We start from the raw sequence: 25,704 nt of genomic DNA, 5'->3' as shown, positions 1-25,704 counted from the left end.
ATGTACTATATTCAATAATGCACGAGTAAATCTCACATACACGTGCACAGACGAAACGAGACTCGACAGGAAGAAAGTATACTCTAATAAGGAAATAAGTACTCTCCGCGCGTAACTCGCAGCAATATTTTGCGGCACCAGTCGATCTGCCCGAAATATTAAACATCTGTCATGATAATATATTTTAGATATATCGATACACACATACGCGAGACACGCGCGAGTATCACCAGCTGAATAATCGAAACGCTGTAGTCGTGGAAATTGATACAGCAAATTTCATGACTTTTCCAATAATCTGTATGATAAGATAATTATTTCGCATTCCTCTGTAATAGATATATGTACATATATATATATATATATATATATATATATATATATCAATTTTTCAATGTCCAAATTTTAATAGAAAAATAATTATTCTTGCTCTTTCCTCGTATTTATGACAGATTAGTATACTTTATAATGAAAATAATTGACAAGAGTATAATCCATATATCACAGCGCATATTATTGTAGAAATACATTGTAATACCAACTACTATATGCATTAATATAAATTTGTTATCAATTCATGCAGCAGAAAATTATATTAGATATTGATGCCCGCGTACGACAATCTTTAGCAAAGAGCTTTCACATCTCAATGAGATATCTCTAACTGCTTCTCGGATCATGTGTTTTAAAAGCTGAAGACTCGACGGTGCATCTCATGGTTTCTTTCTCTCTTACTTTAATAGCGAGTCTCGACAACTGACGAGACTGACAAACACGCGCGAAATCAATAGTATAGAAATGTCATTTGATCTTTAATCCCACTCGAGTTAGTCGCGCCAATGTTTCTATACTTGGTTGCACCAGCTACGTCGATATTTGCATACGTTTTACAACTTCCGCTTTTCAGCTACAGAAAAATAAACGAAGAGCATTTCTTCCACACGATTAACTGCTTGAATTTTATAAATACCGAAGATACAATTGAAAATCAGGAATGTACGAAAAAAATGCACGCAGGCTTCGAAGACGCCGTTAAACAAATGCAATCAGCGATGTGCGATTTTCTGGACGGAAGTGTTTTAATTCTGGAGCATTGCGGAATCCGCGTCAATGGCTCTCAGCTTTTCTTTTATCGTTCGACGCGTATAAATACCCGCATGCGGAAGCCGAATGTGAAACCTGTCGATAAATAGTCGGCGACTTCGTCGCCATAAAGTCGCGGTAACCGTTAACGGGAAAATACGACGAAATATGTTTCGTATTCAACGTATTACAAATCATATCATCGACGATTCATCGTCGCAATTTTCATCATTACACGCTCCACAAGTCCACAAGTCCAAGTTCCAGGTGACGAACTAAGAAAAAAATTAACGACTACGCGTGCACAGCTCATTGCAAATTGAAGTACCTAAGACCTAAAAAAATAATCACATGAAAAATTGCGGTAGTCGCTTGTCGTAATTTGCACTAATGATGAATCAGCACAATGAATTATGTTACCTTCAATTTTACGCATAATATAGCATTAATCAAAATTAATTTATAATGTAACTTCATTTAGGAGATATATCATTGGTATTATTTAATTTTTCATTAATTAATATGATTATTTGATACAATTGATTTTTCAGAATGCCCATAATTTTTTCATATTATGTATTTTCCTTATTATTGAATCATTGATATTTTCTCCTAGAAAATATCTTGATTTATTTTACTAGAATATGTAAAGGAAATTAATTATAATATATATTGGTTATATATAGATAGTTTCATTTGCAAAAAAATAAAAATGTAAATCAAGTACATGCATATAGTAATCAAATAAGAAAAGAGCAATGTTATGTAGTATTAATCAAATTTATTATTTAAATTTGATAATGATACACCGATTTATACGATGTAGAAGAGATCGACTCTAGAATTCTGATTTCATCTCGTTTTGTTGTGATTCGAATTAAATAGCCGTCAGTGTGAAATCCAACGCGAATGACAGCCACTTTGCAACTTTTGCAGCGAGGAATTTGTTAACAACCGCCTTATCGTCGCAGGTGAATGCACGAGAAGAGGTTTAGATGTAGGTCAGGAAAGTAGTCACCTGCGTCGTGTGTATTCCTGAAGTAAAAAGACATGTGTCACTTGTGAAAAATCGGCGTGAAAAAGTTTCTCCACGGCTTACAAAATAGCTCTGTGTCTCTTCTAATGATCGCATTACGAGACGTCTTTGAGTTTGAGAAAGTTTTCTCTCTATTAAAAATTAGTCTCGCTGTGCACGACAATTTCACGCATTCATAGCAATAATTGAAAAATCATTAATAAAAAAAACAAAAACCAATGCCTACATTTAATTTCTCAGCGGTGCAAGCTGCCTCGAAGACGCTTATGGACTCGTTGAATGAAATTTACGAGAGCCAATGGACTGGACACGATCTGTTGTACGTGCAGGCACAAAATCTTGACATGCTGTGGCAAGATTTCACTCACAAGCTCGCGGACCAGGTTCTTGTACCACTCAACACATATCAGAGCCAATTCCCGGAGATGAGGGTACGTTCTGTAGCTTGCGATAATTGCACCAAATTGCGATTTTTTTTATCAATGGTACTCTTTATTATTGCAAAACTTTCTAGGAAAAATCCCTTCCTAAAAAAGGCATGCTAAGTCGATTCTCGAAAGAACATTTTCCGAGGGCGCGTTTTAAAGGTCTTCAAGACCTACGAAATGAGCTCTCAGAAAATGTTCTACGACTTACACAGGTCTTAATTTTCGCAAAAAACGTTTAAGCTTTGAATTCAACAATTAAGTGTAAGTCGTAGAAGTTTTCTGAGGGCTCATTTTGTAGGTCTTGAAGAGACCTTTAAAATTTGCTAATTTTTAATATAATTTGTTATAAAAGTTAAAATAATACTATGTTATAAATAATATGTTGTAATTCTTTGAACTCGATTAATATTTTTGACAGTTATCAGCTGATTTCTCTCAAAAAATATTAATCAAGTTTAAACAAACGTTATATAAAAATATCAATTTTTTTTATATAAAATCGAGGAAGGCGCACGCATAGCGCGCGCGGGATGTGTGAAGTTGGCACCCCTATGTTATGTTATCATAGTTCTGTTAAGAGTTCTGAGTTATTTAGAACCATAGAAAGAGTTCTTGATAATTTTTAGAAATAGTTCCGGTCATTACGATAACGAAAATCAGTTTCAAAAAATAGGGGTGCCAACTTCACATTTTTTTACACATCGAGTTCTAATAGTTTTGAGCAGAGTTTTAAGGTTCTTTTAAATAATTATATAGTTCCTGATTATTTTTTGAAAGAGTTCTGCAATTTTTAGATAAAAAAACGTACCTTTTCAGTATCGAAGATATTTCTAAAATATCTTCGATATTGAAACTATGTTTTTTTATCTCTATAAAAATTGCAAAACTCTTTCAAAAAGTAATCAGGAACTATGTAACTATTGAACAATTTAAATTTACTCACGGTTGCTCCTTTGTTGCCCGATGCCTCCCCGGGCCTCCTTCTCGTAGAAGTTTCGAAACACTTGCACTCGCGTTATTTTTTTTCGTTCGCGACGCGCGGCGACGCTCGGGTTTTAGCTATCACAATCTTCGACGCGTTTCGGTAAAACGCGAGACTCGCGAGAGCTTATTCGCGCGCGAATAAAACCGAAGTTTCATTTTCGCATCGCCGCTTTTTCCAAGACCCACTTTTCGCAGGGGCTTATCGAACGAAGATGATGAAGAGAGCGACTTCGCCGCGACGCACTCAAGTCGCCGAAGGATGCAGCGAGACGAACATTGAGCGCGATTCACGATCGACGAGATCAATTTCACGTGTGCGATCGCGATTACGATGTCGGTACGTGCGACACCACACGACCTGGTGGAGGTATGTAGTCGCGACGTGATTCGCCGAGCTCCCACGTCGCGAGCCCTATAATGCCCCACCACTACGACTCGGCGCGACGTATCGTTGCGCGTTCCGAATCTGGCAGTGCCAGTCTAGCTCCACTACGGCCACTACGACCTGGTGGGGGTATGTAGTCGCGACGTGATTCGCTGAACCTCGCACGTACGTTGCGTCGCGAGCCTTACAATGCCCCACCATTACGACTTGTCGCGACGTGTCGTTGGTCGTTGGTCGTTGCGCGTTCCGGACCTGGCACCACTACGACCTAGTGGGGATATGTAGTCGCGACGTGATTCGCTGAACCTCGCACGTACGTTGCGTCGCGAGCCTTACAATGCCCCACCACTACGACTTGTCGCGACGTGTCGTTGGTCGTTGCGCGTTCCGGACCTGGCACCACTACGACCTGGTGGGGATATGTAGTCGCGACGTGATTCGCTGAACCTCGCACGTACGTTGCGTCGCGAGCCCTACAATGCCCCACCACTACGACTCGGCGCGACGTATCGTTGCGCGTTCCGAACCTGGCAGTGCCAGTCTAGCTCCACCTCCAGTGCTCTTCTTCGATTCTTCGTGATCAACGGTCGCTTCTTGCCGGTCCGCGAAAGGACGAGTGTATTAATTAGCGTCTTTGGCGGTTAATTATCGTATAAATCCGATCGCGTCGCACGTACCGACATATTTTAGAAATATCTTCGATATTGAAGATATGTTTTTTTATCTAAAATTGCAGAACTCTTTCAAAAAATAATCAGGAACTATATAACTATTTAAAAGAACCTTAAAACTCTGCTCAAAACTATTCGAACTCGATGTGTAAAAAAATGTGAAGTTGGCACCCCTATTTTTTGAAACTGATTTTTGTTATCGTAATGACCGGAACTATTTCTAAAAATTATCAAGGACTCTTTTTATGGTTCTAAATAACTCAGAACTCTTAACAAACCAATGATAGCATAACATAGGGGTGCCAACTTCACACACCCTAGCGCGCGCTTGTGTTGTTCTAGTAGATATAAACTCGATATTTTAATGAAAACTAAATTAATACTTTTTATTGTTCTCTCTTATACACAGTTGTTAGATCATAAAATTTCTATGTCTTAAATCATTTATTTTAATTAATGCTTTACTTCTTGTTTTATAATGAATAGAAAATGATACTGTAAAATCATAAAGATATTCTTGTAAAGATAAAAGCACATAGATTAAGAATTTTTTTCCCGACATCTTATACAATTTTTATGATAATGTGTCTTGCATCAACGCTTCAACATTTTTATTTGTTTCTAGAAAAAAATCGACAAGCGCGGCCGGAAGCTGGTAGATTACGACAGTCAAAGACACAACTTCCAATCCCTGCAGTGCAATCCAAAGAAGAGAGACGAACTCAAAGTGTCCCGAGGGAAGGAGCTGCTGGAGGAGGCAAAACGTACATACGAGCAGCTGAATTCCGAGTTGCACGACGAATTGCCGGCGTTATACGATTCGCGCGTTCTTTTCCTCGTTACTAATCTGCAGACGCTCTTTGCCGCTGAACAAGTGTTTCACATTGAAAGTTCCAAGGTATTTAATTTATCTATGATTGCCTGAAAGAAGCGTGAATCTCAGTGTAATAGAATTAGATTTAATACAACAGAATTTTTTTTATATCTTATCGAATTAAATATTTTAATGAAAAATTGATTTGACTTTATATCTCTCGGATATATAAGAAAATTGCAATGGCATCTTTATATCTTTTTCTATTTGTGTTTCTAGGTATATTCGGAATTAGAAGCGATCGTCGATAAATTGGCTAATGAAAGTCAGCGAGGATCTTACACACTTAAGAAGAACACGGAACTTCCATCGCCGAAATCGCCTAACGCGAACTCGTCGTAAGTGAACCAATTCTATATACCTATATATGAAATTAAATTTAATTAATATGAATATAGAAATTATATAAAGACATTAATTACAAAAGAATAATGTATTGAAAGAATTATTTATATTAAAATAAAATTTAAATCCGAATTTATAAAACACAAGATGTAATGTTGCTAAAAATATAATATTAAATAAGAATTGTTACATAAAACATGATACGATAATAATAACACTAATAATAGTAATTATACATGAAAAAATGTATTAGCGAGACATAAGAGTTGCATAATTCTGATTTGTTTCAGCTTAATAATCAACACGCAACCAGCACAGAACAATATTTCAGGAGGTAATTATTCTGTCATATTTTTATTCAAGTTTGTTTTGTACGCGTGCGCGTGTACTAATTACATACATGTTGCACTAATACATGCGTGTCTTGTAATGTTCTCGCTACGCGTAGAACAGATACAGGATTTGAAAAATTCCCGATGTCTTTGACAAGACCATGTTGTGGCTGGCCATCCAGTTTTTTTGAGTGCGCTTTCTCTCGCGTGTTTCAGCTTTGGACGATACCGCGCCCGCTGCCAGAGACACGTCGCCGACCACCCAGATAAACGGCAACGCTAACAGCAACGCTAATAGCAATGCTAACAGCAATGATAATTCCCTCAATAATCAGGATGCGTCGCCGCAGAACGCAGTCCCGCCTTCCAAACAGGTCGAGGAGCTGTACGATATTCCAGTTGGTAAGTCGCTTGCATAACTTAAACTTGTGAGTGTGCTTTTTTTTTCTAACATTGTCCAAAGTCGAATATGATATAAGATAATGTTGAGATTGATAAACTTCGTGAACAAATATTTCTTAATAGTATAAATTGAATTTTTTCTCTTATAGATTTTTTGTATTTTTAATATTATATTTTAAATATTATATATTATATTTATAATTATATAAACATTTATATTATATATATTTAAATTTAAATATTACATTATATATATTATATTTATTATATTTCTTGCTATTAAATAATAAATAAAAGTCTTTTAAAATAAAGATAAAATAAAATAATTAAATTATAGTTTACAAGAATAAACTAATGCATGATATTTTAATCGTCGATTAATTTATTTTCGCAAGATTGAGGTCAGTATATTGTTTCGAATTTCAAATCAATATGCGCATACGTAACACATGGCACAATTAATCGAATGTTATTAAATTCGCAGCATCGGGTTATTAATATAATATTAGTACGCTACCTGCCCCTTTGTGCATGGTCTTGCCGAAACAAGATCGTAATGAATTTGACCTAGTTGTGGAATGAAAATCGTCGTTGATATATAGATATAAATATGAAATTTTGTACACATATATATCAAAGTCTCCATGCGGACAAAATCACAGGCAGGTCCATGACTAACGGGGCGGACTCGGTCGTTCTAGAAGCGGAATATGAAAATGCTACCAATTTCTCTGTAGGGGCGACCACCGACAATCTGCCGCCGGGTGTTTTGTACAGGGTTAAAGCGACTTACAAATATAATCGCGAGGACGTGGACGAGCTGTCGTTTGACGTCGGCGAGATCATTTGCGTCGTGGAATATGATGATCCCGAGGAACAGGTTTGTAATGAATCGAATTGTATACCACATATACAAAAATATTTAGCGTTAAAGCTCCTTCTCTCACGATATTCTTGCATTTGTTTGCAGGAAGAAGGATGGTTGATGGGTATGAAGGAGGGCACCGACGAGAAGGGAATGTTCCCGGCGAATTTCACGAAACCGCTGTGAGGGCTGTAGTCGGTTCGCCATTCACACTCCAATGCTCACCAGAGACAGCGTATTTTACTTTAAGGTAGTAGAAAGAGTCATGTTAATTAAATGGGAGATACATAAGAGTCGTACGTGGTTATTCGAGTATTACGCATGACGACGTATATATAGGTAAAAGCGAATTGAGAAGAGCCAGGCGACGGGCTGCAGGAGGCGTAAGGGGGAGGGGGCGGGGAATTCGATAAGATAGTTATGCTGGATGGTACTGCGGAGAGAATCAATCACCCCAAAGTGCCTTAACCCAGCCACTGTCTGTGCCAACATTCACTCTTATTCGTCAAAAATATGGGATTCTCTCATATCAAACGAGTACGAATACACATTTTGAAATAATAATCAAATGAGATATTTAAGCGACTAATATATTGTAACACACATACAAACACACGTTACACGTACACAACGATATGCATAATTATAATATAAAAAAACGCGAAAGGTATATATTAAATTAATATTATTTTATGAAATTGTACATAGATCTATATTACTTAAGAGTATTTTACGAGATAACTTTGTGGCCACTGAAAAGAGAGGATCACTAAGAGATATATATCTTAAAGTTTAAGAGCACGCGCGACGTGTGAAAAGCCCCTTCTCATTCAACGGGAAGTAAGCCGTAAAATCTTCAAGGTCCAACTACGTATCTGCATTCGTAAAATATAAGATTCTACATTATTTACTCGCCTACACTTCAAGATTCTAGCGATAGATCCCATTAAACTTCTCACCAAATGCCAAATTTTTCAACGACGTAATAATAGATATCGTTCAGGTGATACGTAAGAGAAAGATGAATATTACGATGTATAAATGAGATGAGTATAGTTTTTTGAGTATTTATGATTATTTTTTTCTGTCTCTCCTTTTTTTGGAGTATAAACTTTATCAATGAAATCTTTTGCAAGTTTTATTCACTTGTATCCGCAATTTTATGTATATGTATGTAGAAAATTGGGTAGCGACAAGAAAGCGTTTATTATTATATTATTATTACTATTGTTTATTATTATTATTATTGCTATATATAATTATTATCGCTCCCTATCTATTCATGTTGTCGAAGTAGAAAACGAATACGTAACAAATCGAAACTTTTGTAGACTTGATCAATACTCGTTAGATCTGCCGAAAAATAAACTTGTATTCGCATCTTGTATAATAAATAGTGTTGTAATAATATATACATATATACTTACAAAATAGCGTTAAGAGAGAATATCAATTTCAGCTTCTACTTGATATATCGTGTGTCTGTTTATTTTATTATATGCTATAAAACGCGCAGAGAATATAGGAAAGTTGGATTGTTCCTTTTATAAGAAAGGCCACTTTCGAGGATTGATCCATTGTCACACTAATAATTAATTTAATAGAAGCTATTAACAAGTTTCGTGATTTATCGAGTTTCCCCATGGTAAAAAAATTAAGTTGAAAAATATCATAAAATTCAAAAAGGAAAGAAAAAAAGAAAAAGAGAAAAGAAAAATCTATATATAAATATGTGTGTAGAATTTGTATTCGAAAGATCTTGAATGGATTATTTCATTCCTTTGAGCTTGCAATTTAAATTATATGTGCAATATTAATTATATGATTATACCATCAAGTATTTATACCAAGTGGGAGATGTGCATTTAAATATTAAGAACATATAAAAAAAAACAAAAGAAATTTATTCACTAATTATCCGTCGGATATTTTTTGATAACGTATACAAATACCTGATATAATCAAAGATGTTATTTAATATAAAATATCAAACACGAAAGTTGGAGCAATACGTCTTCATCTTTTTCTTGCATGTATTAATATAACATGTAATAAATTGTTATATTACGTTAATATGCAAATGATAAAAGACTTTATGCGCTCATAACGTAATATGTATCAAAAGTTTACCGAAAGATTCGCAGATTTAGTGTAGCAGTGGAGCAACCAATCGTTATGTCATTTGTCATTTTTACGTCTTGTTATTTTACTTTATTGAAACAAAGTCAGTCGTATCTTTATAACCTTAATGTATTAAATATTTATCGCTTAATTGTCTTTTTCAACTAAAGATGATTATATAATAAATAACTACTGGTTTGTAATATACATATATACACAGCGCGTTAATATTTAATATTTAGAACGTGATTTCTTAGCCTATAATAAATATATCGTTCCTAAGTATCCATCGACCAGTATCCCAAGAGATTTTGAAGAAAATACGATCAACGATCAACAAGTAAAAGCACACGCAAATGCCACATGTCAACCTACATCCTTCTAGCTTCTAGACCGCAGAACAGCCGTGTTACATTGACGACGTAGATCTACTTAGAGAAATATGGCTGATGAGACAATCAGTAAGCGATTCCAAATTTGAATTTTTTAACACAATAACACATAACTTGTATAGTTTTTTATTACTTTAGCAGAATCATAATATTTATTCTAGAGATAAACTCAAGTAAGACATATCAAATATGTCGCAATCTCGCGAGCGAAATCCTCATTCGAGACGGAGCGAGCAGCGTATTCATAAATACTCTTCTTTGCATTCTACGCCAACATCAGATGAGGAAAAAGCTTCGCAAACCTATTCACCCCTTCTGACCGCTACACATTCACATCTGCTGACTCAAGAAAAGCTCACATCTGCTTGCTGTATTTGCTGCGAACAGTGCAACGGATTAAAGTCGTCGAGGCGTTTAGCGGCTATTAATTATAAGGCATTTAATTTATATTTATGAATAAAACGCTTAGCGCTATGAAATAACATTAGAATGCAATTCTAGAATTTTTAACAAACGTATCTTTTAAGTAGAGATTGCGACAATTACAGGAAACTCTACAAGTATATTTGATAAGGACCCAAGTGGAAGAGGCTGCGATGGACGATAAACAGGCGACCTTGATGCAGCAGCTGAGCTTAATCAGCAATGTATTCGAAGCCGCTGTTCAACATATGCAATCCTTACAAGTGTCGTATCTCGCCGCGAAAAGAGTGTTCGATATGAGTCACGCCGTACTCGCATGTCATCCTTCTTCGAGTGCAAATTACACAAACAATGATTTCGTATCATATCACGAACAGGTAATTTTAAGCGCGCTCAATTTTATATTTTCATATTTCGAAATTACGATAATTAACATTGACAATTGTACGTATAAAGTACAAAGAAAGAAAAAAAATTTAATTGGTTTAATTTAATTTTCAATTATTCCAACTAAATTTTAGTAGTAGTTGAAAAATTTCATTATATTTCAATTTTAATAAAACTTTTAAAAAATTTGGCTTATATTCACTTTTGAAACTTAAGATATTTAGCTTCATCTTCAAACACAAAATGCTATTGTGTGTGTGAGAGAGATTATTTTAAATTTCTTTCTTTGGATTGTATAATATGAATAAAAGCTCCTTATCATAATTCCTTCAATTGTCATCCAGATCGAGATCGAGAAAGAAAAGAGAATGTCAAATTTGCAAGAATTGATGGAATGTTGTTCGAAAAATATTATTTTCCCTAAAGACATGTGTGCGCTATTGGACGATCATTGGAACAAAAGAAAAAACTTTTTTCTCGCGTCCGCGAATTTTAAGAATCTACTGGAGAACTCGAGACTGTCTGTGTCGCAGATGGAGAAGCTGCAACAGCAACACGATACGATTTTGAAGGATTTCCAACAAAGCAGTTTGCTTTTAAATAAGGAATTACCAAAGCTAATTAACTTGTATTTATCGTATTTTATTATTAACTATATATAATTAGATATAAATTAAAATATTAAAAAGAGCTTTATCAAAATTAACGCTGAAATAAAGGCGGTTGGAAGCCCTTCAGCAATTCTTCCACAAGATTGCGGAATTGTTTGGTGACGTGAATTATAACATGTATGTTGCGAATTTGTTCGAATTAATCTCAATGAATTTACGTCAAATTGATTCAGACACAGGTAATAATATTTTTTAAAATATATTAAAATGATTATTTTATATATAATGTTTAAGAAAAAATTGATGCAATTTAAAATATTCATAGAGAGAAAAGGAGAAGATAAAACATTTTCACATTTATATAAAATGTTTATATGTTTTTTTCTCTTTATCGTAACAAGTATATATGCAAATAATTTTTCTTCTATTTTCAATTCTTTAATTTAATAATGCTTTTTATAATATTTCTAATTTTTTAACAGTATCTTTTGTGTAATGTTGACATTCAAATCATCACATTAATTATTATTTGTGTCATTTATCTAGGAAAAGTCATTCTTCACGAGGAAGAAACGAATAAAGAAATATGTGAAAAATGTAAAGAGAATCACGTGGATAAAAAATAAGCACAAGCCAAACAGTTTCTCAAATATATTTTAGAATTATTGATTAATTAAGGAATTGAATAAAGTCTTAGAAATCTGTCGGAATTATGGGCTTCGTGAAGCCTCACATTCGAAACTTAATCCTCTCATCACACAATGGTAATGGTTTTGTGACATGTGTTTTCTCTAATACGTAGAAAAACGATGCATGTAAATTCAGATGGAAAAAATCAACAGATTTTTATACTATATTTAATGTTCTTGATTTAAAAAATATTAATTTAATTTAAGTCTTATTGCGCATTTTTTACAAAATGACATTCAATTTAAATTAATATAGAATTAATAAATTATACAATGTCAATAGTATTTTTTCAGCATCATTACGCATAATTCGTGCGCATATAAAAAGCAAGAATTGGATGAAAATTTGAAGCAGAACAATTAATGGAAAGTAAAGAAGCTCATATTTATGCAAGAAGATATTGCATAAATAATACTGCAAGTGAATAATAGAGCAAGACAAATAAAAATAACAACAGAGAAGATAACAAAAGGATAATGTGAGAAAAAACTTGTAAAGTTCGAATTGTTTCAAAAATCCCCACAAGAGAACAGTAAATAAAAAAAAAATAAATAAAATTTCTTTATTTACATTCGAATTTTCGCGGTTTTTCGGTAGAGGCGCCAGAACTGGGCGATCGTAGCGCCCTGCCATTACGTTCTCCGTACCTCCTCCCCGGCGGGTGGCGGCCGCGCCTCCTCCTACTCGGCGATTTTAATCTCGTTAGCGGACACGTGCGCGCCCCCCGCGCCCTTACGGTGCTGGTGATACGCAGGCAGCCAGCCACGAGCGGACCGAGAGCTAGCTGGCCGCGTCGCCGGGGCTTCACCAATCTGGTTTGGTCTAACAGGATTCTCGACTCGCGCGACGCTTCATAAAAGCTGCGCGCCGGACGGGCGCGGCGCGTGTCGCAAGGAGGAGTTGCTTCGCTAGTGAGGTGTGGGCGCTCGTGCAGCAGCCAACGGCAGCAACATAGACAGACAAACAGAGGGAGGGAGAGAGAGAGAGAGAGAGAAAGTGTATGTGTATGCGAGAAAGAGCGAGAGAGAGGACGAGAGGTATATCGCGGTAAACTCTCTCGCGACGACCCGACACGTCGTCGTCGTTGTCGTCGTTGTTAACGTGACCGACTGTCGTATGCCGCGTTCGACTCATCGTGGTGTCCTCGTGTCTTGGAGTTCTCGTGCCACTCATCGGCGCGCCGAAGCAGGAGCACCAGCATCAGCGGCGACAACAGCTTTTCGCGTGTGTTACGGTGGAACAAGCGCGACAGAGGGAAAAGCGGGCTCGCGGGAGCGAGACAGAGGGAGCGAGAGAGAAAGAGTGAGACAGAGAGAGGGAAGAGAGAGGAGGGAGACTCGGAGCGCCGGTGGGTTACCACACCCAACACCGCGCGAGCCGGGAGCCGATCGCCGAACGTCGCCGCTCTCTCGGGAGCTCTCTCTAGCCGCGCCGTGCGTCTAGTATAACGCGGGTGAGGAACGCGCGCCCGCATCATCCAGGGACTCTCCGTGTCATCCGGAGTGTGTCACACCGAGAGCAAGTGCGCCAAAAGTATCCATCCACCGCGCCAGGGAGGGGGTGAGAGAGAGAGAGAGCACCTCCGCGGCGAGAAGAAGCAGCGACGACACACGTACGAGAGAAAGAGAGAGGAAGAGTGTGTGTGAGAGAGAGTGAAGTTAGGTGCGAGTGAGAACGAGACGGACCTCGCCCTCCTCGCGGGGAAAAACGTTCCTCGGGAGATCGTCGCGGTTTACAGGAGCGTTCGTGTTCGTGGGAAAGAAAGGCGACGAAACGTGCGCAGTGATTTATATGTGTGTTACGCGCGTGTGTGCGTGAGCAATCATCGGACAGAGAAGAACGCAGAGTATATAATATACAGACACACACACACATACATTTATACGCGAGAAGATCCGTATAGTGCGCGCTTCTCGGCGAACTCTCGCACTCGGGACGAGACTCGTTCGTGCGCGAGAGTGCGAGCGCGAGCGAGACGGAGCGATACGAGGCGTGACGGGCGAGAGAGCAAGGGAGGAAGAAGAAGAAGAAGAAACGGTATACGGAGTAGCAGGAACAGCGGCGGCAGACCGACCGCGCGAGCGAGCAGCAGAGGACGACAGACAGGCGTGAGGCGGCGCGAGGGGCTCGTGTGCGTGCGCGTAGACGCGCGTTGATGCGTCGCTGGCGTCGTCGAGCCCCGCCAGGAACAGCGGTGCTGCGTAGACGCCGCCGTCGTTGAGAGGGAAACACGGGTGCGTCGCCGGGGACGTTTCCCCGTCGCCGTCGTCGCCGTCGTCGCCGTCGCCGTCGTCGTCGTCGTGACCGTCGTCGTGCCGGTTCTGGTGCTGGTGTCGGTTGTGATAGTGTTGATGGTGGCAGTGTTGATGGTGGTGGTGAGTCGTCGTCGGGAGTAAGTAAAACGACGTCGTCGACGTGACCGTCGTCGTCGCCGGGGGTGGTGGATAAGGTGTCGATAGTAGGAGGGAGTGAGACACCGCTAGAACGAGAAAGAGAGGAGAGAGAGAGAGAGAGGGGAGAGAGAGAGAGAGAGAGAGAGAGAGAGAGAGAGAGAGAGAGAAGACGAGAGAGAGAGAGAGAGAAAGAGAGAGAGAGAGAGAGAGAAGACGAGGACCACGAGGACGGCGACGAGGTGTCGTCGCCTCGGTGGCGAGATAATACACTTTCCCCGTCTCGGGACGACCGTCTACTCGGATTTCGACGACCCAGGGTTCATCGGCAGCATCGAAAGAGAGAAGGAAAGGGACGGATAGGAGCAGCAGCCGCAACGAAGGTCGCCGCCGGTCGGCGAGCTGTCATTCCCTGTCACTCGCGCGTACTTTTCTCTCTCTTCCTTCTTCTTCTCGACGATCTTCTTCGCGTACTTCGTGCCTCTTCGTCTCGTCGTTCTTAGACCACCTCCTCTTCTTGGCCGGCACCAATTCCTCCGTCAAAGGAGGATTCCGCTGTCCTGAGCCATGGCGTGCTGCCTGTCGGAAGAGGCGAAGGAACAGAAACGCATCAACCAGGAGATCGAGCGGCAGTTGCGGAGGGACAAGCGGGATGCCAGGAGGGAGCTCAAGTTGTTGCTGCTCGGTAAGTTTTCCCAACGAGAGATATACATATATATATTTTTTGCGAAGCCGGTAAAGGGTGGCCGACCTAGAGTAGGGTACAAAAAATTGCTCGCTCATCTGTTTCGTTCGCAAAACGATAAAGTGACAGACCCCCCCCCCCCCTGAATTGACACTAGTGTAGCCCGTTATTATTCTCTGGAGAATAACGCATATAACGATGCATCGAGATGGCTAACTTTTGTATCGTCGTTTGTCGGGGAAGGTAAGCGAGTAATTTGCCACTTGACTTGCCTCCCCGCTATCTATACGCGATATAAGCTGTGAGCATTAGTCGGGAATATATCGAAGCCGGTAAAAGCGAGGCGGCCAAGTTACCTCGTTCGCCTCTTGTGTTGAAGAAAACTAATGAAATAATGCATGTTGCTTTTTTTTCTATAAAAAGAGATGCGCGATAGATATCAAGCGTTAGAGCGGGATTTACATGAATCTGATAGAGAAATTAATAGCAAGTTTACCTCACACTGTTTCAACCACAAAGAAAGTAGAATAGATATATATAGATTTTCGTTTAGGGAAATTTATCTTTATTATATGATTTATAGAGAGACGATACAGTCTCTCTCTCTAGAAAAAAAAAATTAATGATGATGTCATAAAATGTTGTTAAAATGCTAGATTCGCACAAAGAATCGATAGAAGAGAAAGTTGTAATAAGATGATGATGGTATAGGTGGGTGAAAGAAACGTGTCATTTGTCTTGCCTCCTACTGGTTTCGTATAAATCCGGTATTAGCGTCATCGAATGAAAATTAAGTAAAAAAGAGCTTAAGATTCGGCAAATCCCGAAGCGTAATGCAAATTTCGTTCGTTTCCCTCCTTCTCTCTTCAGAATGTATATACAGTTTATTTATAAATAGAATTTTCTATTCAGAAAGAGCGAGATAACCCGAATAAGTAATTCGATTTCACACCTTCATTATCTATAATTAAACAAAGAAATGATACAACGTGCTATCTCCAAATTTTTCCGAATTTTTTAAAGAATTTTCTACTTTTGTCATCACTTATTAATCACGTCGCGAGCATAATTTGTCATATAATTTCGTTAACTTTTTTTACAAAAAAACTTCGAGAGACCCGATGATAAAATCCCTCTTGCGACATTTTGTAGGGTTAATTAAAATGATCGATACCGAATAATTACGCGATATTGCCAATAATATATGCGAAATGACGAAAGCTCGTTTTTACGACACGACAAATGTCAAATTCGAAAGAAAGAAACGCGAAAGAGCCGCGACGATTAATTCCACGATCGGCGGTCGCACATTTTATTCCTAAGTGTCAACGATTATGTACCCCGATTGACCCTACGTGCTCTCCTTTAGAGGAGTCGCTCCGCTCCGTTTCATTCATGCGCGTATCTCGCGAGCGGCCGCGTGCCGGCCAACGCCGACGCCGACGCCGACGCCGGCGCCGCCCGGGAGACGACGACATCCGCGCGTCACGTACGTTTCTCGTCTTGTGCACGAGGTCGATCGGCGCGGCCGGCGTGCGCTTGACAGTTCTCTCTCTCTCTCTCTCTCTTTGTCTCTCCATTCCTCTCTCGACCGGCCGCACGATATCTGCTGCCCTCGCTAAAAAAAAATTGTTAACTTGACTAAACCTTTCAACTAAATTACTATTTTGTTAATTGAACATATATTAGTATTTATTTAAGTCAAATATACGTTTTGTTAGATTTAATTAAAATATTTCTATATGTTCAATTAACAAAATAATATACAGGGTATATTTTCGCGTATCTTTCGAATTATTTCTCGATCAAATCTCAATTTTTTCTCGCGAAAAATTGACGTGGGAACTCTGACATTCGACTTCAAATAGGAAACTTTAGAATTAGAATTTAGAGTACTTTTAGAATTAGAATTAATGCTTCAGATGGCTTGTAAGATTTAATTGATTTATTCATCTCTATATGAATTTCATTCATATTTTAACTTTAATTTACAATAATATGAAGCTTGCGAAATCTTCAGGATCCCCAGATTTTGTCCTCTGATTATGTCAACTTTGAGCTTTTTTTTTCACCGCGAATCGGTAACACGAGCTCGCCAGCTCGGAGTTCTTTTGTGTCGCGCCGACTTTGCGTATTAAATTGCGCCTTGCTGATGAGAAGTCGTTGCGCACTCGTTAAGCGCATTGTTTCCCCCGGAATATTCTTTGTGGCTTTGCTCTATTCACACATGTGCCATATATTACTCATCTTTTCCGTGAAATGAAATCTTAGCTGGGCGTGTATGCTCGAGAGATGCTCTCTTACAAGTTTACAATCTCGCGAGTCTATCATCTCTCGATGGAGTGAATAACTCGATCTTCTCGAGGTAAAAACTCTAGTAAACTAGTAAAATTTATTAACAGTTTAGTATATTTTCCATTTTTGCTTTTGCACTGTGCAAATATTTATATAGAATGACAAATATATATACAGTTATTTTAAAAATAGATTATTTGTACGATTGCATCGATATTTCTTTTCCCTAAAATTGTATAATATATAAATAATAACTTTTTTTCATAATTTTTTAAATATTTTGTGTTGCGTCTTCATAAGGTACTTGTTAAAAATTAAACTGTTTCGAGACATCAGATAAATTTTTACGTCACGTTAGATTTGTAAGAATTTAAAACACTCGAACAAAAATACTCTTCAACATACTTGAAATTAATCAGAGATCTCTGATAAATCACTTTTACATTGCTGTTACTGATTTATTGATTAATTTCGTAATCGTATAATGAGTGTCTCGTTATCGATAATTAGCATTACTCGTTCATTAGTCGTACTATTATCTAATCGTGCATTTTCTCGGAGATAATGACCCTTGAAATGGAAAATCAGTTCTTGCGATGTGTTTATCGCCTTGTTATGCCTGTACATTCGTTTTGGGAATTAATAGACTCGAATATATAATAGACTTGGCGCGAATTTTCATTATTGCGGAAGCAAAATCATCGCTGTCATCGTATGAAATGCATTTCAACGAGTCGTTCGATTGCAGAATGCCTTAGAGTTCCTCATCTTATTTTAAATAGCTTGAAAATTTAATCGATTTTTTTAGATAACACTTTGAGAAAAATTATCATGTACTGGAATTTTTTGATATTTAATATATTTTAATTATTAAATTTTTTTAATTTGTCATTAAACAAAAATTATTTAAAAGCAATAGAAACGCAAATGTCTGCTGTATGTAAATTTATGTAAATGCTTGTACATCACACCGAGTGACTTTGATTCGCCAAAACTCTTTAATTTTCAACATTGAGATCTGCGGAAACTTTGTAATTGCCTCGCCATTAGAGCAATCATTAATTTTCCACGTTTATTCACCACTATCTGCAATTGAAAGAACGTTCGGTGATACTCAAAGAGAGAGAGAGAGAGAGGCATTCTACATGTTATAAATTATTCTAAATCGATCCTGTCTCTCTTTATTTTCAATCAATGACAATTGATATAGTGTTCGTATTTTAATAATTTCCAATATTTGATTAATGCTCGACCGAACTTTTGCGAGATGAAAATCGTGCGTCATTATAAATTATATATATTGCGAATTAACGCGTTTCGAAAATTCGCACTTGTCAAATTGAATTTTATAAATAAAGGGTTCAATTAGATCGCCGAGCGGCGGTCGCCGATTCAGCGGCCTTTCCTCGCATCCGGCCAAGTTCCAAGCTGTCGAACTGCAGAAACGAGCCTGTCGACTCGGCGAAATTGTAAATTGCGAGCCAGCAGCGATTCAATTTCGACGATTGCTCGCGGCGAATCGCGGCCACGTCATACACATATCCGTGCATACGGATGTACGTACATATATATATATATATATATATGCGTAATACACGTAGTAATATACATGCAGCTCGCGAAACAATAATTGGCGAGTTTGGAAGAACAATTCTCGCGTGATTCCCCGACGCGGGTGTCTACTGTCGCATTTTGTTGATTATCAAGAGGAGTCGCGTTTCGAAAAATGAAATTCGCGATCATCGCGTTCTTCCTCCGTGGAATGCATTTGCTAAATGCATGTCAACTAACACGCGAACATACATATTTTTCGATCGCAGAATACGTGATCCTGCGACGAATTTTTTATCATCGCACACGATTGTGTATACTTATATGCATTCTCTCGCTTCATGATTCTGTAAGAATTTATATAAAATAACTGTATTATATCTCTCTTTTTCTCGAGATGCTTCTAATAATAGCACGTTAATTATATAATCTCAGCATTATCTTTTTTTTATTTTTTTATTTATTCATTTTTTTTTCTGCTTGTAACTTTAACGAATAAGGTTTTTTATACATATTTTTTGAAAAAAAAAATTCTAAATGAGAATAAGAGAAATTATCATGTATACATTAAAAATTTGTTTGCTTTGCACATAACATATGAAACATTTATTATTTTATTTAATGCTAAGATAAAATTCTTTCTTAAAATAGAGAAACATAAAAAAATCTTAAAGTATGAAATTTTAAGTACATTTTTTCCGTGAATTAAGAGTACAAATAAATAATCAAAACTTTAAATTTATTTAATTTTAAGTAAACGGACTTTGATCAATTTCATTTTGTTACCAATATATTCAATATCGAAAATAAAAGAAAATTGTAAATGACTTCCTACGATATCTTCTCAAAAATGTTTTCATGTCTCAGAATTAAATAAAGAACTCGTTTTTAACTCGTTTCGTAAGGCACTTGTGAATCACCAATGCATTTATATGAACAATCATAAACCGGTTTGAGAAAATTATGACCTATGATTAGAGCAGCTTTTTTAATTGTGGATATAAACAGGTGAGGCATTTTACAGTCTTTATCTGAAGTTGATTCAGTTGTGCCATAAATGTAACTTAAGTCTACTTGCACCATTCTTTCATTTCTGAAATAATTCCGGCGCACCTAGCACGTTTGTCTTACCGTTATCGAGAAATAACGGAGGAATCGCAGAAAGAAATATCGCGAGAGAGAGATTGAAAGCGAGAGAGAGAGAAAGAGAATACGTTAGGTTTCTTTCAAACTCCTCTTCCGGCCACGTGAGTAGCTTGATAAGTGCGGTATAATTTTTTTAGTCGCATTTTCCTCTGCACCGTCGTCGAATCCAACTTAAAATTTTCGCGTCTTTTAGCATCTCCCGTGTTCTTTTTACGCGATATATTATTTTTTAATTAATCGATATAACAAGCACACACTGACTCACTGAGCAGCTTCGCTGGTGTTCAGCATTTTCTCTTCGAAATTCTTTGTAAAAAAAAAAACTCGAACGTGATAAGACACTTTCAAGTTGCTCAAAGTCACAAGTACGGACCTCCAGATGGTGGAAAAACCACAGAGGAGTAAATTCGTCTGGAGTAATTCCGCTCTCTGGTATCAAGTTGGCCGCCTCTGCTTCTGCCGCCGGAGTATTATTAGCGCGCTCGTAAATAGCGGTCCCGGAAGTAGTGACATTAAAGATTGCGGTCGCTTCCGTAGCCGCGTAGTGAGCCGGCCGTGTACAACCGGATCTGCTACCTATATCTGCGTATCCGCGTTGACCTTTGTCGAACAATATGGTAGAATGGCCGTTATTTAACGGAGTTGTACCGTGTAGTAAACAAGCCACGCACGCTACACTTGTAACGCCCGGGGATTTCTTTTCTCCAAGTTGCAATGCCCGAAAATGTATGTGATATCCCGCGAATTGACCGAAATAAACGAAAGAAAGGACACGTTTGCGACATACTTTTTGTATAGATATATTTTTTTTACGGCTAACAATTTTTTTTCAACATAGAAAATTTTTAATTTCATGTGGCGTGAATAGATAAATTTCTCAAATCTCTCTCAGAGCGTGACAGATATATAAAAATACACATAAATATATTTATTTCAAAAATATGATTATTGTGCGGAAGAAAGAATCGAGAGATAGCAGTTTTTACTTTAGGCAAGTTCTCGTCGCATAATGTTGTGCAGAACTAAAATTAGGCTCTTATAAATAAGTCGATCATGAAATCGATTTATTATTTTTAATTCATGTGCGTTAAGCCGCGAAGGTCTTCAGTGAGGTAAATAACTCCATAATTAAAAGTCTACTAATCCATTTAAATCTTCTCTAAGAAAAAAATCGCACACAACTTTATATCTCTAAAAAATTACACTTATATCAGATGCATTGCATTATAATATATTAAGCACTATAATTAAAAATTCAATATTAAATGAAAGTCAAAATCTTTCTTGAAGAAAAAATACTCTTTTCGTTTTCTCATTTTGCATCCTATAAATCTTGCTGTAAATGGCATTTTAATTTTGCTACTGGACTTGTTGTGTGTAACAATATATAGCTATACAATTTTGTTACATTATTACAATAAAATAGTGGCTTTACTTTTTTATACAAGAAAACTAGAATTTTCTCGAAAATATCAATTATATTTTATTTTTTTTTATGTTAAATCTTCAAACCGTAAAATCTGTTATAAATGATATCATAAATAATAATAACTAAAAATAAAAGACTATTAATAATAAACGATAATATAAAATTAAAAAATTAATAATGCTGTATAAAAAATATATAATTTTTAAAAATATGTAATATTATCACAATAGTAATATGAATATCGCGGAATGATAATTTTACTTCTCCGTCTTTTAGGCAATAATGCGACGCGCGTTCCATCGCGAGCAACAACTAAAATTAGGCCCTTATAAATAAGTTTATCACATAAAATCGATTTGTTATTTTTTAATCCGTGTGCGTTAGCCCGCGAAGGTCCTTGCCGGAGTATTTTCCGCGCGACGCTATTTTCACCGTGCGTTTAACACACATCATGCAGGATTGCTATACAATTCTCTGGACAACTACGAAAACCGGGAAAAGTTCGTGAATAAGTAGGTAAAAATAATCAAAGAATACGGAGAAAAATCAGGGAAACTGAAAAATATTTCGCGGAAACGAGAATCATTTAATCGATTTTATTTATTAACATATTTAAATATTGTGCAAATCTTTATTAAGAATCATGCAAGAAAAGTAATATATATAATAAAATATATGATATATACAAATATGAAAAAATATAGCAGAAAATAAATCTCTGTCTCTCGCTCTCTCTCTCGTTCTTCAAGAGAAAATCTTTCTGACGAATGTTTCAATCTTTCTGACAATTCTGAGCGCTTTTTTATATATGCGTTACACACATCATAATCAGACGGTAACAAGTCGTGAATCTTATCGTGCATTATCGTTAAACAGGGCGTAATCAATTTAGTCGTTTGTATAATAGGAGAATGTTGTTTCACGATGTCTCCCGATAATCTTTAATTATCCTCATTGGCAAGTTATAGCAAATTTACGCGTGTTCGATATATCGGGAGCATCTGCATACTCTCCGTAAGTATGGATTCTGCATATAGTGTCGCTCCTGTGGGTTGCGTGCGTGCGTGTGCGTGTGTGTGTGTGTGTTGCGTGTTTGCATCTGTGTGGATATATATACATGTATGTACGTGTGAGTCCATATACTACTGAAGCGCACGTCGTTCGATCGAGCGGAATATTACGTTAATCCCAGTTTCGAATATTCCGTCTATTTCGCGTTAAATGGCGAACTAGTGGTGCTAACTCACTGCCGTGATAGTTGAAAGATGTCGATATCGATTTCGTCGGATTTATAATTCTACAGATTACGATATTTGTGTTTTGAAATCAGAAAATCATGATGAGATCGTATTACATCATATTCATATCGTACAAGGCATTTCGTTTCAATTGAATCGATATTCCTGAATTTCTAGTCGAGTTTTTTCTCAACGAGAATATAAAATATGGATATCATCGTTTTGTCATAATTTTTCGATTTTCGATATTAAATATGCCGATATATCCAAATTACAAGTCTGCTAAAAAGTTTACGTAATAAAAAAATTTAAATAAAGAATAAGACACACCTTGGCTATCTACTTGACTCTTGTAAAGTTTAGTTTACGAAATCATTCATTCTTATAATTCGCTCTTAACTCCAAAAATATAGATGACTCGATGGTTTGGTATTCAGATTTTTATTTCTCCATTTAATATAATATATATATAACTAGCTTTATCGCGTCACCTTTTCATCATAAAATGAAGAATCCAAGAGTTCACGTCGGGCCGTAATAATTACGTACGAGTATATCGGTGCATATACAATATAATTTATATTTTTATCCAATTTTATTCACGGCTTATACATCACCACATTGCACCCCACACGACTCATGTAAGAATACTTATGACACTTTGAACTATCGAAGTATCGATATTTTACCTTCGATATATTAGCCAACGCACTCATTAATCGTCACTTTATAAACCATACCTTTTTGGACACACACACACACACGTGTTTTTTGCAGGAAGCTCGTTTTTTTTTCGTCGTTGCAAGATCGCGACACCGGATCTATAAATATTCGCCACATATAATGTTACACACTCTCCGAATAAAAGCCGCCCAATTATTCCACGTATGCGCGGCGAACAATCGCCGCGCTAACGATCAACAAATATGTATATATACCGGGCTTTTCTCTACTATTCGCGATGGTCGATAAACACAGATAAGCCGATAAAAAAGCGTTGCGAGCTCCTCTCTCTCTCTCTCTCTTCGGGCCCATGTGTGAGCGGTGTGTGTTTAAAAATAGAGCTCATTGAATCGCTGAAACCCCTGTCGCTGATTGCGCAATCACGCGATCGCTGAAAACACGCGGTCGTTAATCGCGCCTTAATCGCTTTTATATAGACGGGATGGCGTAAACACTGAAACGCGTGCGTGACTTCGTATAAGAGTATAATTCCACGGGCGCGTCGATACTTGCAACGCGCGCATATCATATCCAAAAATATGAAATATACAGTGTTCGGAAATTAGCGAGAGTGATAGCTTTATTTTTGTTTTTAAATGAATATCTTTATACTTATTTTTATATATAAATTATCGAGAGAGCCATTATTCTTTATTTCTTCCGGTAGCAATTTTCTTAAGATAAAATCCACTTTGTATTAGACGGATAAAGCATCATTTTTGCAACTTTAAAGGTTAATTCATGTGAAAAAGCATTTTATGTTTCATGTTTAGTTTGAAAACTATTAGCATATTTATTTTAAAAATAATTTTTTTTAAAGACAATGAGTGAGAGAAGAGAAAATGATGAGAATAAATTACAAATTTTACAAGATATAACGTTATGCCTTTTATGCATTTTTCTCAAGTTCTAACAATAAGACACGGCTCTGCCAAATTTTTTTACTCTAAATTTCGACAATATTATACGTTAGTTCGCATACAAGATAAAAATAATAGACAGAAATTAATGAAATTAAAAGGGAAAAATAGAATTGCTTTCCACATATTGTACGACGAAAATAAATTTTATTTATTATACTATAAAAATGATAATATATATAAAGTAGTTTGCGGATATATGGAAATTATATAATATATATACACACACACACACACATACACAAACAAACAAACAAGTCAAGAACAGACATAAATACCATACAATAATCAGCTATTTTTAAAACCAAAAGAGCGATGAAGAAAGCAAAGAAACCCGCTGCAGAAACTAGTCGGACTAAAATTATTATTATTATGTTATTATATATATTCAAACGAGATTCAGTCCAGTATCGAAGCATTTCATATGATTATTCGTAAAATTTTACGCGATTTTTCTGGTAGATATGAAAAATTGATTTTTAATTGGTCGAAGAATATTAAAAATAAGATCGCGTTATCGGATATCTGATAAATGGGAGAAATATTAAATATTTTCTCTTCTCTTTGCTAAATACTTGATATATCTGAAAATATAATCGATAATGTTAATTCAAGTGAAATAATCTTCAAACGTCATGCTTCAAGAGTCAACTTGGAACGTCACATTGGAATCCAATAGATCCGGCAATTTCAATCGTAAGCTCTCTTCAAGCATCTCTCTTTTCATTTGCAAAATCGGTTGGGGGAATTCGTGTGTATATATGTGAATGTGTTTGTGTGTGTGTGTGTAAATCTTACGAAGATTAGAGTTAAAAATAATGAACGAAGAGCGTCACAAAAGTTTCACCTTCCAAAGGTTGTTGTGACGCATTGTGCTCCAACGTGACGTTCTAGGGTTAATTGTAATTTACCGTTCTTACGTACGTAAAGGAGAGGGAAAGGGTAGATCGCGGTTCGAGCCGCGGAAAAACCGGTCACTTTATCGGTACCTCACCTTTACTTCGGACGCAACATTTTATTCTTCGGGAGCGTCCCTCTTTAATAACTAAAATTCCTTCCCTACGTCAGTGGTGTTATATAGCCATTTATTTTTAATCGGTGCTCATTCAGTCGCGCCTGAACAATGTACCTAACGGCGTTGGCATTCAGTACGGGAAATAATGTCACGATTGTGCGCCAAAGGCCTCGTCGACAGGACTTTTACAGCCCCGCAACTTTTCACGTGCATTGTGCGCGTGTGTATCGACGACGGACGGTAGAATATATATGTATATTCCTGAGAGGGGGGAAAAGAGAAG

At 37.0% G+C, this 25,704-nt stretch overlaps 3 protein-coding genes across 12 annotated transcripts in view; all 3 read left to right on the top strand.

The window, feature by feature from the left end:
- The window catches only part of Amph (amphiphysin), a 34,987-nt gene extending 26,367 nt beyond the window's left edge, over window positions 1–8,620 (top strand). Inside the window, exons 3-10 of one of the 5 annotated variants that reach the window (XR_014425158.1) lie at window positions 2,360–2,550; window positions 5,213–5,485; window positions 5,681–5,799; window positions 6,097–6,140; window positions 6,355–6,540; window positions 7,203–7,420; window positions 7,511–7,655; window positions 7,745–8,620. Coding sequence is in view for 4 of the 5 variants with exons in the window: in XM_083036124.1 (XP_082892250.1) it covers window positions 2,360–2,550; window positions 5,213–5,485; window positions 5,681–5,799; window positions 6,097–6,140; window positions 6,355–6,540; window positions 7,203–7,420; window positions 7,511–7,591 (1,112 nt within the window). In the remaining variant the exon portion in view is untranslated. Of the gene's footprint in view, window positions 1–2,359; window positions 2,551–5,212; window positions 5,486–5,680; window positions 5,800–6,096; window positions 6,141–6,354; window positions 6,541–7,202; window positions 7,421–7,510 lie in introns of all 5 variants that reach the window. The other 4 variants (XM_083036125.1, XM_083036124.1, XM_083036127.1 and 1 more) reach the window with 4 other exon arrangements.
- A 1,227-nt stretch (window positions 8,621–9,847) lies between these two features.
- LOC145935082 (uncharacterized) lies at window positions 9,848–12,285 on the top strand. 2 transcript variants are annotated; one of them, XM_083036142.1, is made up of 6 exons: window positions 9,848–9,987; window positions 10,080–10,353; window positions 10,467–10,718; window positions 11,073–11,356; window positions 11,448–11,578; window positions 11,886–12,285. In XM_083036142.1, exons 2-6 carry the CDS (start codon window positions 10,108–10,110, stop codon window positions 11,963–11,965), a joined length of 993 nt encoding a protein of 330 aa, XP_082892268.1. In that variant the 5' UTR covers window positions 9,848–9,987; window positions 10,080–10,107; the 3' UTR covers window positions 11,966–12,285. The 2 variants fall into 2 exon arrangements, with proteins under 2 accessions (XP_082892268.1, XP_082892267.1); XM_083036141.1 differs by lacking the exon at window positions 11,886–12,285 and having other exon boundaries at window positions 10,060–10,353; window positions 11,073–11,649.
- A 2,551-nt stretch (window positions 12,286–14,836) lies between these two features.
- Window positions 14,837–25,704, top strand: part of Galphaq (G protein alpha q subunit) — a 32,175-nt gene continuing 21,307 nt past the window's right edge. For all 5 annotated transcript variants that reach the window (XR_014425159.1, XR_014425160.1, XM_083036137.1 and 2 more), the window contains exon 1: window positions 14,837–15,104. Coding sequence is in view for 3 of the 5 variants with exons in the window: in XM_083036137.1 (XP_082892263.1) it covers window positions 14,987–15,104 (118 nt within the window). In the remaining 2 variants the exon portion in view is untranslated. The remainder of the gene's footprint in view (window positions 15,105–25,704) is intronic.

Source organism: Prenolepis imparis, unplaced genomic scaffold, assembly GCF_030444845.1.
Source record: "Prenolepis imparis isolate NDT839.2.m4 unplaced genomic scaffold, iyPreImpa1.0 SCAF_4, whole genome shotgun sequence".
NCBI lineage: Eukaryota > Metazoa > Arthropoda > Insecta > Hymenoptera > Formicidae > Prenolepis > Prenolepis imparis.
This window is presented reverse-complemented; position numbering and strand designations above follow the sequence as displayed.